The 17,557-nt window shown below is 43.9% G+C and overlaps 1 protein-coding gene across 7 annotated transcripts in view; it reads right to left on the minus strand.

Annotated features, from left to right (window-relative positions):
- Positions 1-216: 216 nt before the first annotated feature.
- Positions 217-17,557, minus strand: part of actn1 (actinin, alpha 1) — a 211,321-nt gene continuing 193,980 nt past the window's right edge. For 3 of the 7 annotated variants that reach the window (XM_078563178.1, XM_078563175.1, XM_078563174.1), the window contains exons 16-21: positions 16,394-16,528; positions 14,603-14,782; positions 12,536-12,682; positions 8,091-8,171; positions 1,515-1,673; positions 217-750 (exon numbers count right to left, since the gene is read on the minus strand). In XM_078563178.1, coding sequence (XP_078419304.1) covers positions 592-750; positions 1,515-1,673; positions 8,091-8,171; positions 12,536-12,682; positions 14,603-14,782; positions 16,394-16,528 — 861 coding nt within the window. In that variant the 3' untranslated portion in view covers positions 217-591. Of the gene's footprint in view, positions 751-1,514; positions 1,674-7,654; positions 7,721-8,090; positions 8,172-12,535; positions 12,683-14,602; positions 14,783-16,393; positions 16,529-17,557 lie in introns of all 7 variants that reach the window. The other 4 variants (XM_078563180.1, XM_078563179.1, XM_078563177.1 and 1 more) reach the window with 2 other exon arrangements.

Genomic DNA, 17,557 nt, shown 5'->3' on the forward strand with positions numbered 1-17,557 from the left:
TGAATCACAGCTGAAATATAAAGTCTGCAAGTCTGTAATGCAATCTTATTGCTGCCTTTCCCATCTGAGTTATTTTCACTACAACATTTGAAAGGGAACACTGAATTGAGATTCTGGAAGTTTTCTATCATAAAGCTAAAAACTTAAATATCAAAACAATGGCACCCATCACATACAATGCAAGATGATTTAAAAAAAAGTCTGAAAATACTTAACTTACTTATAAAATAAATCCTTTATTATGCAGTGTAATGAGTGAACTTGCTTAATTTTGTGCAACAGTGAGTTACAATGTGATCTTATTTCATATACATAAAATGTGTACATTAGTAGAAAATCATGGAATGCAACATTGTGCTTAACTACAGATATCACAGCAAAAGTAAATGGTGCATTTCAATTCTTTCTTTTTGGAACGTTTTGAGAAAAATACCTATTTCTATAATAAAATATGTTTTGAAGTTGCCTGAAGAAAAAAATATTTCTTCTGTAAACTGCACTTTGCCAGCTCAAGCAGACATTCCGCAATTTCTTTAGTTTAAAGCCAAATAGAGGTGAGCAGACACTGGTTTGCATACAAAAGATGCAGAGTTAGAGGTCACTTTCGCCATAGAGCGCTGTGGAGAAGGACATGTAGTCCAGGGAGCCTGGAACGGCGTCTGGCCCGTTGTACGGCGCCATTCTTGCAATGCAGTATTCTGCCTGGTCTGGAGGTAATTCACGACGTAGTTCTTCAGCTGTGATATAGTTCTGTAAGGCGGAAGAAAATAAGGCCCTTAAAATGCAGCAGCTCCTTCCGGTTAAAATATAACCTGGGGTATTTCCCCCCCCCCCTCCGCCACCGTTCTCGGGCAATTCTACTAAAAACAATTACCTTGTTAAATTTTGTACAAATTCTCATTCACTTTGCAATTCAAAGAGGGCTTCACTTAACTGCACAGTTCTCACCTTTTTTTTTTAAAACAAAAAATCAAAACAGTAAACATTTCAGTTTGTAGAAATGGTATAAATAGATTACAGGGGTGAAAAGATGCTTCTGAAGACCAAGCGGAAAACATTTATAAAAAAAAAAGAATCAAACTTCAAAAGAGTATGGAGGTGAAATTGCACATGATTAAGCAGACATCAAGGGAAACTGCATCTGTCAGCCATTATGCGAATCACCTCATATTCAATTCCATTGAAATGAATGAAACAGAATATCAAATGGAGGATGTAACAGGCACCCGACCAAAAGCGCCTGTTTTGTGACCCTGTCCATGTCCAACTTCACCCCCTAACTATTTCAGTCTGTTGCAGTAGTGTAAGTAGAATACATAGGTCTAAACCAGAGTAGAAATCTATATCACCACCCTCATGTCCACTAAAGCTGATAGAATGCAGTCTCACTCTACAGCTCGCAGGCTAATGATACAAATGTCAATTGCTGCCCCTAGTGAAGAGATGAGCTACATTAAATGAACTGAAAAGAAGTCAGGCTCTACACCATGTCTGTATTAAATTCAAGAACTCACCTTGTCACCTGCCAGAACTTTAAACGAGGCCATGACCTGGTCAGCAGTGTCCGTGTCTGTGGTTTCCCGTGACATGAAGTCCAGGAAGGCCTGGAATGTTACGACGCCCATGTTGTTGGGGTCAACAATGTTCATGATGCGTCCAAACTCTGCTTCACTCTGAAATCATCAACCACAGCAATTGTACCAATGTCTTGTCAGGGTCAAAATAAAAAAAAAAGGAGTGCGCACTTTCCCACATTACTGCCCATGTTCAGTCTGGTGGAGCTCAGTATACACGTCAATTTACAGCAGCAAAACTGTGCTCAAATAGGCAGCAATGACGGACACACAAATCAGGATTCCATGTGCCAAATTTCTTGTTGCAAGTGTTAGCTCAACTCTGACTCAAGAAGTTGTGGATCAAACCCCATAATCCAAGATTTGAGCGCATAGTCTAGGCTGACACCTTGGAGCAGTAATGAGGGAGTGCTGCATTCTCACACATGCTGACTTCTGCAGATGTAAAGCTGAGAATCTGACTGGTGTGCAGACAGATATTAAAAATCCAATGACATTTATTCCTCCCTCTTAAAGTTGCTCAGGGATTTCTCCTGTTTTTTTTTTAGCCCCAAGTACATCACTGAATAGAATAACTGGCCATTTAGCTCATTACTATTGATTCCCACTTTTGCTTACACTTCACAAATAGGGATTTAATTATGAGGTTTTTTTCCTTTGGAATTTGTAGGGGATATGAAATGTCCTAATGGGAATTCAAGTTCCTTCTTTCTATCCAATCATGCCATTGTGCGGAACTTGACATGCTCACAGAATTAAATCATCATTTGAACTTAAAACATTCCCCGATTACTTGGCATTTGACATCTAGCAATTCAGGGTTTGCAAAGGAATTCTTAAAGAAAGGGAAGCAGGTGGGGAGAGAGAAATCTCGGGACAGAATTCCAGAGCACAAAGCAGAGGTAGCTGAGAACACAGCTGGCACAGATCTGACAAAGAGCGGGCTTCACTAGAGGCTGAAGTTAGAGGAGCAAAGTATTTGGAGAGGAGCAGCTCTCAGGCTGGAAGTGGTTACAGGTAGGAAAGGGTGAGCTCATGGAGAGACTCAAACACAAGGATGAGAATTTTAAATTTGAGGCATCAGTGTACCAGGAACCAATATAAGTCAGCAAGTTGGAATAGCTGACATTGGCAAGAATAACTTAAGTGTGGGGTGGGCAATGGAGGAAGTCTTCATGATGGACAGAATTTGGAGCTGGAAGCTCACTTTTAGGTCAAATGAGGTTGCAAACCATTTTCTTCAACCTGAGATGGCGGCAGATAGGGAGTTGGAGTCGGTGGTGTGGTACAGAGTTTGTATTGAGGGTCAAGGACAATTTTGCCAGTGTTGAACAGGAGGAAGTTGCAGTTTAACCAAAACTGGGTGCTAGACAAACCGCCTGATAAGAGAAGGTGGGAGAAAAGTGATGGCGAGGTAAAGCTGGGTGTGACCAGCATACATGTGGAAGGTGGCTCAATGGCAATGGATGATGTCACCAAGAGGCAGCTTTTAGAAGGAAGAGGAGGAGACCAAAGATTGATCCTGGCAAAGACTCCACGTACGATGGTACAGGAGAAGGAAGAGAAGTTAGTGATGTAGATAGACTGGCTGAATTCAGATAGGTAAGACCATAAGGCCATAAGACATAGGTGCAGAAATTAGGCCATTCGGCCCATCGAGTCTGCTCCACCATTCAATCATGGCTGATAAGTTTTTCAACCCCATTCTCCCGCCTTCTCCCTGTAACCTTTGATCCCCTTACCAATCAAGAACCTATCTATCTCGGTCTTAAATACACTCAATGACCTGGCCTCCACAGCCTTCTGTGGCAATGAACGTAAGAATGGAACGAGACAAGTGCAGTCCCACGCAGCTCGGCAATGGAAGAGAAGCTTTGGGGGAGGATTGTGTGGGTAATTGTGTCTGCCCAAATATGGCTGCTCACATACAAAATCTTATTTACAGGCCTTCAGGACTTTTGTATCTATTGTTAAAATAAAGGGGAACTAAACAGCATTGCTCTCCCTATAGCAGTGTACATCATTATTTATTCATTCATGGGATGTCGATGTGGGCGTCGCTGGCTTGGCCAGCGTTTATTGCCCAGCCCTAGTTGCCCTTGAGAAGGTGGTGGTGAGCTGCCTTCTTGAACCGCTGCAGTCCCTGTGGTGTAGGTACACCCACAGTGCTGTTAGGAAGGGAGTTCCAGGATTTTGACCCAGCGACAGTGAAGGAACGGTCGATATATTTCCAAGTCAGGATGGTGAGTGGCTTGGAGGGGAACTTGCAGGTGGTGGTGTTTCCATGTATCTGCTGCCCTTGTCCTTCTTGATGGTAACGGTCGTGGGTTTGCAAGATGCTGCCTAAGCAGCCTTGGTGAGTTCCTGCAGTGCATCTGACATGGCAAGTCGGCCAACTGGGAGTGGGGGCAAACCCAACCTGCATCTCAGGGACTGAGCCTGTTGCAGACAAAGTCCACAACGGTTTAGTTACACTCCGAATTAAAGGGGAAAATAGTATGAACTCCACCTTCAACTAATGTGTCCAAATCTCTCTCTCTGCAGCCTTTACATTTTCAGAGCCTGACCACTCAACCCATTACAAGGTTAAGCTCATCTTCATTAGTTAACTGATTAGAAGTATAAACAGGTTAGACAAATGTCTCTTGGGCTGGAATTCCACCAGTTTTTTCCCAAATTTTGCGCTCCTGGGCAGTCTTGCCATTTGGGGACAGTTCCAGGAATTGCCGGTCACCCTCTGGAACATTGGCAATTATTCTGCTATGTGCCATGGCACCAAGTGTCAGCAGGGTCTTCCACGTCACGGGGAGGGGCAGCTATAGCCAAGTCCGAACCTGGAATTCACACAGTCACCAGGGCAGGAGTCTGAGCTGATCTCCCCCTTCTTGACCCAGGGGTGCAGAGGCTGGGTGTATAGCCCCCTATTGTCGCTCTGGCGGAGATCAGCAGTGTTTGGGGATCAAAGCCCAGGCTGTATAGATTAGCGTTGAAAGGCCTCAACCTGCCGCGTGAGCCAAGGTGGCAGAATTTGACATCTGAGAAGGGAGATTATCTTGGTCACATTGATATGAGTTCAGATTAAGTGTGGCTCCAGCAGAGAGCAGGGTGGCTGCTGAAACTTAGTCGTCTGCCTCACTGTTGTAACAGGGACCGTTAGTTACCCATTTGCCTAAATTGGCTAGTTACCTCTCAGCAGTACACTGGAAAGCAAGACACATATTAGTTACATGGCACAGCATTAACATTCCTTACCTGTTGGGTGAAAGAACAGCTTTAATAATTAAAAGGCTGCTGGGTGGATACCTGTGTTCTCCTGGCTGTATAGATTTACTCTATCATTCTAAGGGGAATGAAAGGCAGTCTCCAAAACATGCGTGGGAAGCAAAAAGGGGAGAGGAAACTCTGGGCAGGTTTTATGAGAATTATATAAAAAAAAAAAAATTCCGTCGGATTGATGTGGGTTTGAGTTGTACCCAGGTTCCGGGGTGTAAGGACAGTTCGCCATCCAGTGGCACCACATAGCCCCTCCCTGCGCATATTATTTTAACAATTGACTTATGCAGTCATGAATTCCCATCAGTTAAACTGCATCCTGTAAACGGGGTTTTTTCTTTTGCAAGTAATTGTTCAATCCTATTTCCTGCACACCCACCCACCCCCCCTCCCACAACCTGCAACATATCTTTGTCCTGAGCACTGAGCTCTAGAGAGCTCCCCTCTGTGTATTAATTATACTCCTCCAGCCATTAATAAATTATACTGTAACAGGGTGCGCTTGATCAGTCTATTATGAAAACACTCCTCTCAATATTAGTATGGTGATGAGCAATCCTGCTCCCTACTCTGTTCGTCCCTGCATCATTCACAAACATCATCAGCTGCAATATTACAAGCAATGTCTTGCAACAACATGCAACTTTAAGTGCTGAATGGGAGATTGGATTCAATAAGTAGATTATCAAACTTCCCCATCGTTTAAACAGCGTATCATTCCTATCAACAGCTCATCATAGTAAGCAATGGACTAGGATTCATTCTGCGAGACTCTTGAGAATATGAGGAGCACCACAAATCAGGAGATCAGGTCTTCACACCGTTCCTCTGTCCTGTTGAACAAGGCACCGTGACCAGGAGCCTCCATTGCAAAACTACCCCCAAGTCCCACAAATTGTTTTGAAATCGTTCTATTTGCAAGACACAGATCCATTAGTGAGAATTCATGAGTGTTGAAGATCATTTAGTAAATTAAGTGTTAAAAAGAATCCACTCAGAATGGGGGAATGTATGGGGCACTCAATTGGCACACTGCCCTTTCAATCCTAGGACCTGAATTTAAATGAAATCCAGACTCACCAGTCTAGAGAGTTAAAGGAAATTCCCAAAGATCTAAACACTCCTTTTTAATATGATACAGGTCCAACATACTTTGTAGAATCATACAGCACAATAGGAGGCCCTTCTTCAGCTCATTGTATCTGTATTGGCTCTTTGACAGAGCTATCCAATTAGTCGTAACTCCCCCTGCTCTTTCCCTTCAGCCCGGAAAATGTCTACTTTTCAAGTGTTTATCTGATCCCCTTTTGAACGATACCATTAACTCTGCTTCCAGCACCTGTTCAGGCAATGCATTGCATTGCAGATCATAACAACTGCACGAGGAAAGTCTAATTTCCTGCCAATTATCTTTAATTGTGGAAGACCGAGAGGATGCCACCTCATTAAAATTTAAAAGGAATTGCTTCAATGTGTCTTCATCATTTTTTTTTTGAGAATCTAATTGTCTTTGTACATGGTTACATTTATTCAACTTTCCCTTTTACCAATCTCCGGTTAGTGAGGTCCTGAACTTCTCGAACATAAAAACACACAAACTGCACTGAACACTTAAACTTTACAGTTTTGTGCAAATTGCTTCATCCAAAAGCTGCAGTGCCCTCTAGTTGTCCCATGTTTACATAACAACACATGAAACAGGGGGAGGCCATTCAGTCCCTCAGGCCTGCACCACCATTCAACTAGATCAGGGGTTTCCCAAACTGTGGGTCGCGACCCCCACCCCCCCACCCCAAGGGGGTGGTGGGACGAGCAATCGGGGTCATGAGTTCCGAGGCAGCAATGGTGACTGAAGAGCGGGAGCTCAAATTTGACAGTCCTGGGATTGGCTGTGAGGCCCCTTTAAATGTGCATTTTTTTTTGCATGTGTTCCTGGCCTAATCCAATGAGCTGAGGCCAGATCACGGACACCAACAGAGCCTGCAAAATGGTTGGTGTCTTAGCCTTTTTTTTTGTGCCTGTATCTCCGCCGTTTGAACCCCCTGCCCCACTCAACAGGTCTTTCCCCGCCCGCCACCAAATTTACGCTCTGGGGTCATGTCAAGTGTGAAGCATTAAAATGGGGTCACAGCAGAAAAATGTTTGGGAACCATTGAATTAGATCATGGCTGACCTCCACTTCAACTCCACTTTCGTGACTTTGGTCCACATCCCATGATAGACTTACGTTGGGTAAGTCTATCTGTCTCAATCTTGAATGCTCCCATTGTCTCAGAATCCATAGTCTTATGGGTGATCAGGGCTCCTAACTTATATGGCCCCAACTTTATATTTTTTTGCAAGCTACATGATGCAAGCTGAAGAAGCTAGTCATTAAAAACAGCCTATCTTGCGGTTTCTGTAATGAAGTACTTAAGATTTTCCACAGTGGAGTAGTGTGCCTACTCATGTCGTGGGCTTTGAATCTGCTGTGACTTTACAGTTGGTATAAATTCACAGGCCAACCTGCAGAGTGAACCAGCCATTTTGCTGAACTGGAAACCCAAAGGTCTAGACATAGTACTGCACAATGTTCCAGCAAAAAGAAAAATCTGGGGCCCTGCAGCTTTAGTTCAGTGTTTCAATAGTCTTAAATAAGACTCTGAAAGAAACACAAGTATTTGGTGTCTGGATAAAGCAAGTTACTAAACTGCGCACATGTTCTTCTACAACGAACACCAGTTAACATGGATTGCTTACATTCATCACCCAGCTTCAGAACCAGACGTTAATACAATGAAAATAGAAAGAATGGGAAGTCACCATACCAGATTGTAACCCATGGAGATAAGGCAAGCTTTGAAATCATCACTGTCCATCATTCCAGTCCTCTTCTACAGAGAGAGGAGGAAGGAGACACCAACAGGACAAAAAAGCAGAGTGAAAGGTAATCACGACAAGAAGAATGGGACAGCAAAGTGCAAGACAAGCCAAATGGAACAATGTTTCAACGATGAATCAGAAGAACAAACACAAGAGAGATCAAAATAGGTGAAAAGCAGACAAAGTGGTTCAGAAGTCATGAACAGGGATTCATGGAGAAAAATCAACAGTTGAATAGGAAGACAAGTTACAAAAAGAATCCATCACAAACAGAGACAGTAGGTCAAGACAGATAAAAAAAAAGAGAAAAAAAAAACACAAGTTTAGTTAATTCAATGTACCGGATTGGAATACTTCACATCATACATTAGCAGTTAATACCTGTGCGTCATTTCCAATATCGTACCCCAAGCTGATGAGGCAGGCTTTGAACTCCTCTGCTCCGAGGGTGCCAGAGTGGTCCTGGGTTAGGCAATGCCACGTGGTACGCCATGCATGGTGACGGAGACAGCGGTTGTTGGGTGAGGGAAAGGGGTGGGGGAAAGAGTGAATATTTGGAAGGCGTGCATGCAAAGGAAAAATGGGGGAAAAGGGAGGAGGTCATGCAAGTGGAAAGAGGAAAACAAAGTGCACAAAATTAGACATCACAACGGTTCAAATATCATGGTCCCAAATGATCTAGCTTCATTTCCAGGCTACTAGAAAGCTGAACTCTTCAGTGGCTTGTCTGACAGGGACCAAAACTAACAATTCATTCCCTCCTAATCACAAGAGGTCAATTGGTGAGTAACTTAACTTCAAGTTAAGAGCTAGAAAGGAACAAATGTTTGCAAATAGTTAACTCTTTGAAATTCTGAGAAAATTCAAAGGAAAGATTTTCATCGTATTTTCTGAAGCTAACCACTGGATTTACCTACGCGGAATAATCCAATGGTGGTTCAGGAGAGTGGTCTTTTACTTCTGTCATCAGGTTTGCTCCCTGAAGTGATCACATTACAAGTTACTCAGGCTGAGGGCTGGTGGTGGGGTGAGGAGGGGCAGGGGTTTGCCGTGGGAATGGAGTGGATGACACAAGGGAAGTAGTTCGCCCTGACCAGGTTTTCTCCTTTCCCTGCCCCTCTACATCCTCCTGGCTAATTCACTGAGTGCTGAAGGTGTAGTAAGGCAGTCCATGGTCCCATTTACCTTTTCCAATATTGATATGAGGGAAGACTAAGACATTAAATAATTGTGTTTTTTAAAGGCAGAGGGAGAAAATGGAATTTCGTTTTAAAAAGGGGAAAGGCATCCTTTGACGCCCCAGCACTACAGGGCATCTTGTTTCTGCATGCCTGCAGCCTCAGGCTGATCCAGAAAATGAGCCTTCTCCAGACGCTGAATAATTAGTGACAATTTTGAATTCACAATTAAGTTTCTTTTCACCCCAATTCCCTCTTCCGAATAATTGTTAAAATTCATCCCTGTTAGTCTCCTGTCAAATCCATGACATTAGAAAGAACAGTTTGTTTTAATATTCAGAAGCACTGTAAAACAAACAAGGTATCAATACAATAGTACAATAGAATTTAACAAAGCTGCACATCCAAGAGCGGATGCATCCTTTAATGCAGTGACACAGTGCTCGGGGGCAAGGATATGCAGTGACAGCAGTGCAGTGACAGAAAGGCAAGTGCAGTCAGAGTTACAAAGTAAAACATACTTAACTCTTCTAAAACTAAGTGTTCAATCAACATCAAAAATACATTCATTTTTTATTTCTCAATGTGCTATTCTACTTGCAACAGTTAAACAGGCCTCTTACTGGGCACTGTGACAGTTGCACCATGATATACAACAAGAAATTAAGCACATCACATATAAACCAGATCTTAATATACACAATGGTTCTCAAAGGGTTAACGCTTATTGTGTAATACTGATCACACTTTTAAGCGACAATCTCGCAGCAGAAATGCATTATCCAATTTTGACAAGGAGAAGAATTGCACAACCATCGTGGTGTTGGTTTTATTTAAATAAATCATACACACTCCTTTATTTTCTTCTCAGGTATGCACCACCTGGACACCACCTCCCTGGCGCTTGCCAAAGCTGCTGTGACCCAGCTGTCAAGAAAAGCAAGTGATGACTTTCCTTCTCTTCCCGTCTCAGAGTCCACGGGATCAGCGATGCAACAGTATTGGGGATTCTAACCTGCAGCTCCCCAGAGCATTAACCTGAGGAGGCTAGTGTACCACATGAATACTGTGGAATGGTAGAGTCAGAGCCTTGGTTTACGATACGTTATTCAGCAAGTTTCCCAACTCCGTAGGGGCACCGGACAAATTGAAAACTGGGACAAGAATTTAAATGCTGACTGTGCAAATGGTCCGTGATGCTGAGGGACCAGGGCAGGGAAGGTACAACAAAAAGAAACAAATAAAAGGCATTCAAATCTGCACAATTTTTGTTCTTAATCTAATTGGAATCTAAAATTCATTCATCATGAGTCAAGTTTTGCTTCTGCTGGCTGTAAAATAGCACCAAGCAGGTTGATAATGTCTAAGGGAGCAGATCATGATTCTCACTCAGCATCCAGGGCAGCAAGCTGTGCCAACAGCCCCACACATGAAGGCTCAGTGACATAAAGTACTTGCCCCTCAGTGGAGCAACAGCTCAGCTTCACTCACATCTGAGTTAAATGAACAAGCGCAATTTTTGTGCAATATTGAAGGTGAAAGTGCTTCATTTGTGCCAAATGGGCTTGATCGGCTGACTAACCTACTTCTTGTTCCATTTATTTGCCATTCACTCTTCTCCTCCCACAAGAAATGGGAGGTGTAGACCATATGTCCTGTTGAGCCTGCTCCCCATTCAATACGATCATGGCTGATCTTGGGTTTAGACTCCACTTTTCCGCCCACTCCCCGTATCTCTTAATTCCCTGAGACATCAAAAATCTGTCCATCCCAGCTGCAAATGTATTCAGCGATGGAACATTCAAAACCCTCTGGGGTAGAGAATTCCAAAGGTTGACAACCCTTTGAGTGAAGCAACTTCTCCTCATCTCAGTCCTAAATGATTGGTCCTTTATCCTGAGGCTGTGGCCCCATGTTGTGGATCCCCCAGCCTGAGGAAACCATCTTTTCCCCCAAAAGGCAGTTTTCCTTTTCACAAACTACTTAGGGACCTATCAACTTCATTATTTTCACTCCATCTCAATCCAGAATGTAATCAGTCATTAATTACACATCTTGAATGGATAATGGACACCTGGCAGCTCATCAAGATCTGATAAAGTCCAACCATAAGAGTCAAGAATGAACGTCAAATACTGAGCCTGAATTAGGCTTAAATGCTTTCACCGCTATGTTACTCTAGGATGAAGCCTAGTTTAAAAAGGTAATTTCACCCCCACGCTGTTTAATCTTTTGGCCCCCTCTACCTGATGCCAGGGATGCCAATAGTCTCCTTCTATCTCATTGGAATGGTCATTCTTCATTCATGTGTGAGCCTGAACAGTATTGGCAGCAGTTTAACAGAGGTTGGAGAGTGCGGTCCTAGTCTCTCCTACTAATGGAAATATCTTCCCCACGTCCACTCTATCCAGGCCTTTCAGTATTCTGTAAGTTTCAATCAGATCCCCCCTCATCCTTCTAAATTCCATCAAGTATAGACCCAGAGTCCTCAAAAGTTCCTCATATGTTAAGCCTTTCATTCCTGGGATTGTTCTCGTGAACCTCCTCTGGACCCTTTCCAGGGCCAGCACATCGTTCCTGAGATACGGGGCCCAAAATTGCTCACAATATTCTAAATGTGGTCTGACCAGAGCCTTATAAAGCCTCAGCAGCACATCCCTGCTTTTATATTCTAGTCCTCTCGAAATAAATGCCAACATTGCATTTGCCTTCCTAACTACCGACTCAACCTGCAAGTTAACCTTAAGAGAATCCTGGACTAGGACTCCCAAGGCCCTTTGCACTCCAGATTTCTGAATTCTCTCCCCATTTAGAAAATAGTCTATGCCTCTATTCTTCCTACCAAAGTGCATGACCTCACACTTCCCCACATTGTATTCCATCTGACACTTCTTTGCCCATTCTCCTAACCTGTCCAAATCCTTCTACAGCCTCCCAGCCTCCTCAATACTACCTGTCCCTCCACCTATCTTTGTATCATCTGCAAATTTAGCCAGAATGCCCTCAGTTCCTTCATCTAGATCATTAATGTATAAAGTGAAAAGTTGTGGTCCCAACACTGACCCCTGCGGAACTCCACTAGTCATCGACCACCATTCTGAGAAGGACCCCCTTATCCCCACTCTCTGCCTCCTGCCAGACAGCCAATCTTCTATCCATGCTAGTACCTTGCTTCTAACACCATGGGCTCTTATCTTACTGAGCAGCCTCCTGTGCGGCACCTTGTTAAAGGCCTTCTGGAAGTCCAAGTAGATAACATCCATTTACCGGCTCCGCCCACCACTGGGATCGTCCGGTCCCGCCAAATGTCAATGTACTTTTGGCTGGGTTGCCAAATCTCCCGTGGTGGGTCCCACCATGATGGGGCCAGAAAATCCCGGCCTTTATCTTGTATCGAAATTTTGAATCGATCTTCAGCATATTTTCTTTGGCCTATTCGTCAGGTCCCTTGAAGTTCAGGAGCAGCTGGTGGCTCCCATTTGAATAGGGCTTACTTTCCATGGCAAATACTCTACCTTTAAAAGTATCTCCTGTTTCCTGAAAGAAAACGCTGTAATCAAATATCCTCAGGCAAGAAAATGGAGTACATTTCTCTGCTAAATACACACACACACACACACCGCTAGCAAATTAAACCTGCTATCTTACCCTGTCAAAGTGATTAAAGGAGGCTCGGAACTCATTCATCTGCTCCTGACTGATGCCTTTTGCATCTCTGGTCAGGACCTGGTTCTCAATTTCATTGATTGTCCTGGCAATGGTGGTGAGCAGCTGTTCCCAGCCCACACGGATATGCTGAAACAAAGAGAGGGAAGTCAATGAGATCAGAACACCTGCTTAATGCATTCTCCATGGCTTCTCCTCACAACTCAATTTGCTACTCTTACTGAAGGCCGTTCTCTGCGCTATCCTGAGCAGATCTGTACCTTAAAACAGATCAACAGTAATCTTAAAGAAAGAACCGAAAAACCATTCAAACTGGAACAGTTGGGCGTGTCTCCAGTTGCCAACATGGTGAGAGGGAAAGGGCGTAGCAGGAGTTTCCTCAGTAGCTGGGGCTTCCATGAATGTTCAATATTGCATCGTCGACAACCTTGCTTGTTTCAAAACCCGCCGAAAGGCAACAGAGAGTGGACGCATCATCAATGATCATTCTGATTCGATTGTTATTTTTATTTCCCTGACCTTAAAACATTGACATCACTTCAGCTGGTCATCAGCTAGTTGAGGAAAATGGTGGCCCTCACAGGAGGGCCAACTTATAAATGCGATGCTTTCAACTTGCGTACCGTGACGCTGAAGCAAACAAATATTGCTGTAATCAAAGCAGATGGGAGGATAACTACTGAATTATTATTCCTAAATCCACAAAAATTGGGCCATGACTGCTGGAATCTAGAGCTTGGGAGGTAAGGAACAACAGGATGAGAAAGTGACCATAACACATCTTCCCCTCTCACCACTGCTCATCAAGTTAAAAATACACATTTAGCAAAACTATTGGAGTAAATGCTAAGGAAAATAGCCTATCTCCAGGGGAGATGGTGGTGTAGTGGTAATATCATTGCATTAGTAACCCAGAGGCCCAGACTAATGGCCTGGGGACATGGGTCCAAATCCCACCACAGTAGCTGGTGGAACTCAAGTTCAATTAATAAATCTGGAAGATATAAAGCTAGTCTCAGTACTGGTGACCATGACAACTATCCTCAATTGTCGTAAAAACCCATCTGGTTCACTAATGCCCTTTAGGGAAGGAAATCTGCCGTCCTTACCTGGTCTGGCCCACACATCAATGTGGTTGACTTTTAACTGCCCTCACGTGGTCTAGCAAGCCACTCATTTCAAGGACAATTAGGGATGGGCAACAAATTCTGGCCTTGTCAGCGACACCCACATCCCATGAAAGAATAAAAACAAAATATAGAGAACTTAGTTTTTTTAAGATTGGGTGGCCTCCAAGATCCTAGTTATGTGGCTCATCTCAAAGAAACATTGATGAATCATTCTGCAACATGTTCCATATCTGATAATTTTACTGAAAAAAAAATCTGTGCTTAAGCAAAATTTATTAAAAAAAAACACAGATCCATCAAAAAGGACACAGGCTTTGCTAAATTTGAAGATTGAATGCCATGCAGTCAGATTAATCACAAGCCTCAGCACTGCATGGGTCGTGTGCCACGAATTGTCTCAGTTCCTTCAACACAGCAGCTCTGGTAGGCACTTGGCTTACAGCATATATGCTGCATCTTAGCAAAATGATCATTGTTCCTCGAGTCTGGCATACATGATGTCCTGTATTATGTGGATGAGGGCTGGCTACCTGGTGGATTGCATCAGTGTCCGAGTCTGGAGGCCATTCTCATTGGGGGCGCAAGGAGGGGTAGGTGGGAGGGGTTAAAGGCTGTGATCAAAAGTCCCACAATTCATATCTACAAACTGGACCTAGGTAGACAAGCCAGGATGACGAAGAGTAGATGTGAGAACAAAATTAGGACCGAGGAAACGGCAAACCACTTGAGACACTGAAAAACATTGCACAGCTTAAAACAAAGTCATCGTCAATTCAGCAGAAGCACCTGGTGCAACATCATAAAATGACCTCAAGAGGACCTGAGCTTTGAGTGTAAACTACAGATGTTAAGCGTTAAACAGGGTGCCTCGGCAAGTGGGACCCAGAGCTGCATTGGGTGGAGTCTAAAAGCTTCTCACCTCCATTGTGTAGTTGGTGTGCTTGTTGTCAAAGATTAGTGCCTCTTGAATGAGCTGATGGTCGCCTTCTAGCTGATCGATCTTTGGTTTGTAGTTGACTATGCTCTTCTCGTACTGTCGGAGGTGGTTCAGTTGATCCTCCAGTGTGCCGTGCATCTCAATGGAAATACGGCCAATCTCCTACAAACGTGACCAGAAAGAGATGAGGATCAGGGTGATGTGGTGAATATCTCTGCTGCCCTCTTGTGCAATGGAGTGGGTGCTGTACAAGAGGGATAACCACATGGAACTCAAAAATGGTTAAACAGTACAAGTCCTACCCTTAATTTTACAACGTCTTCATTAAGTGTGGATGTACATTCTCCAGAACCTAATCAAAATTTGTACAACTGCACTATCAACATTGTTGGGCTTACCATCGACAAGAAACTGAACAGGATTAGCTATATAAATACTGTGGCTACAAGAGCAGGTCAGATGCTAGGAATCCTGTGGTGATTAACTCACCTCCTGACTTCCCAAAGCCTGTCCACCATCCACAAGGCACAAGTCAGGAGTGTGATGGAATACTCTCCACTTGCCTGGATGAGGCACCATCCAGGACAAAGCAGCCCGCTTGATTGGCACCCTATTCACAAACATTCACTCCCTCCACCACCAGCGCACAGTAGCAGCAGTGTGTACCATCTATAAGATGCACTGCAGGAATTCACCAAGGCACCTTACACAGCACCTCCCAAACACACGACCACTACCACCTAGAAGGACAAGGGCAGCAGACACATGGGAACACCATCACCTGAAAGTTCCCCTTCAAACCACTCACCATCCTGACTTGGAAATATATCGCCGTTCCTTCACTGTCGCTGGGTCAAAATCCTGGAACTCCCCCCCTAACAGCACTGTGGGTATATCTACACCACATGGACTGCAGTGGTTCAAAACAGCAGCTCACCGCCACCTTCTCCATGGACAATAAACGCTGGTCTAGCCAACGATGCCCACATCCCACAAATCAATAAAAAAAACCAGCCAACTAGATGAGGATACTTCACAATAGAGGAGAGACCAATATCTAACTCTGAAGGAGACATAAAGCATGGCCATATGCCAAATAGTAACTACACACTTAAAACTCATTATGGATCAGAAAGGACATAATAGGAACATAGGATCAGGAGGAGGCCATTCAGCCCATCGAGCGTGCTCCGCCATTCAATAGGATCATGGCTAATCTGGTTGTTGTGGTCTCAACTCCACTTTGTCATCTGCCCCCCCTTAACGAGTCTGACACTTCACTGCGGTACGGAGGGAGTGCTGCACTGTAGAAGGGGCCATCTTTTGGATGGGATGTTAAACCGAGGGCTAATCGCACCTCTCAGGTGGATGTAAAAGATCCTATGGTCCTATATGACGAAGGACATGGGCGTCTTCCATATTATCCTGGCCAATGCTTCTCTCTCAAAGCACATCACTAAAACAGATTATTTGGGTCATTGCTGTCTTTGGGACCTTGTAAGCACGCACACACTGGTTGTCGTTTTTCCTACATTATAATAGTCATTGCACTTCAAAAAAAGAATGTACATCATTGGCTGCCATATACTTTGCCAAGTCCCGAGGTTGTGAAAGGGATTATATACATTCAATTTCTTACTTTAATTCAAATCGCTATCACAATCCTTGTAACAGCACCATCATCAATAATACAGCTATCAAAGTGCCTGTAATAGCGCCATCAATAATATAATGCAGTCCTTCAATCAGCTTGGAGTGCTTTTGGGGTCTTACCTCCATCTTTGTCTGAATCCAAGGGCCAATGACATTGGCTTGTGTTGCGAACTGTTTCCGCAGCCTCTCATTGGACTGCTGTCGGGCGTTCTCCTCCATCAGAGCGTGGTCCCTCTGTGGCACCAAGTGTCGAACCTGAAAACAAAGCATCATCATATGAGTCACTGCATATTACACCCAAACCTTTAAAAGGGATAAAAATCCAAATAGGAGTAAATTTCTACCTTTACATCTATAGACATTTTACATTGATTGGGGTCCTGGGTGGTCTAACACTCTCTTTTCACCTTGAATCCAGCCCAGAGTAGTTGAATGATAGTTACCTTGCTCTTGATTTGAATACAACCTCTTTGCTTTTATCCTTCGTCTGTGTTGAATTCGCTAATCTTGACCAGAGCAGAGTGGGATGCAATAATTGCGTGCAGTGCCCTTGGGTGAGGGAAGAAAGTGAAGAGCTCCCAGGATACCCAGTTCTAACTGTCTTCCAGTGCCTTCTGTTTGAAGTGCATCTGTGTGGACCCCAGATGGAGCCAGGGTCAGCCTCAACTGGGATATTCTTCACAACGGAAGCCATTCAATGTCAAGAGTCACACTTGAATAATGGACACTTTGCAAGGCACTAGAAAGAAACTGCTCCATGGAAAACTGTATCCTCTCAAGGGGTCAACAAAAAGGAAGGGAGGAAGTGGGAAAAAAATAAAAATAAGGACTCTATGCCTCCAAGAGGAAGATGGGTCAGTTCTTAACTGCGGCAGAGACCAACAAATCGAGAAGGAAATTGCCTTTATAGATAGCACTTGGCCCAGAAGATCTCCGTGACTGGTTTAGATCACTTTAGGTAGTTCAAGAAGATTTTTCCCCCAGAGTATTTCTTCCCTTATTGATCCTGGGGTTGTTTCTTTTTGCCTCAGGAGATGAGACGGCTTCAAGACTGGAGAGCGCATGTTTAGGCTTGATGCCCCAGTCAGCATGAATGTGAGGCAAGCTTGATGGATCAGCCAACCTTAACCAATCTATCAATTTTGTAGGCAGCTAGTGTGCTCCCAGGCACCAAGAGCCAGGTCATGTTTCCACTGCATAAAACCATCCATGAGTCAGCAGTTGTACTATCTAAATTAATTGGTTATTTCGGCTAACGAGGCCATAAGGATGGGCATTAGAAAG

The sequence above is a fragment of the Cetorhinus maximus genome, chromosome 18 (genome assembly GCF_964194155.1).
Source record: "Cetorhinus maximus chromosome 18, sCetMax3.hap1.1, whole genome shotgun sequence".
Classification (NCBI taxonomy): domain Eukaryota; kingdom Metazoa; phylum Chordata; class Chondrichthyes; order Lamniformes; family Cetorhinidae; genus Cetorhinus; species Cetorhinus maximus.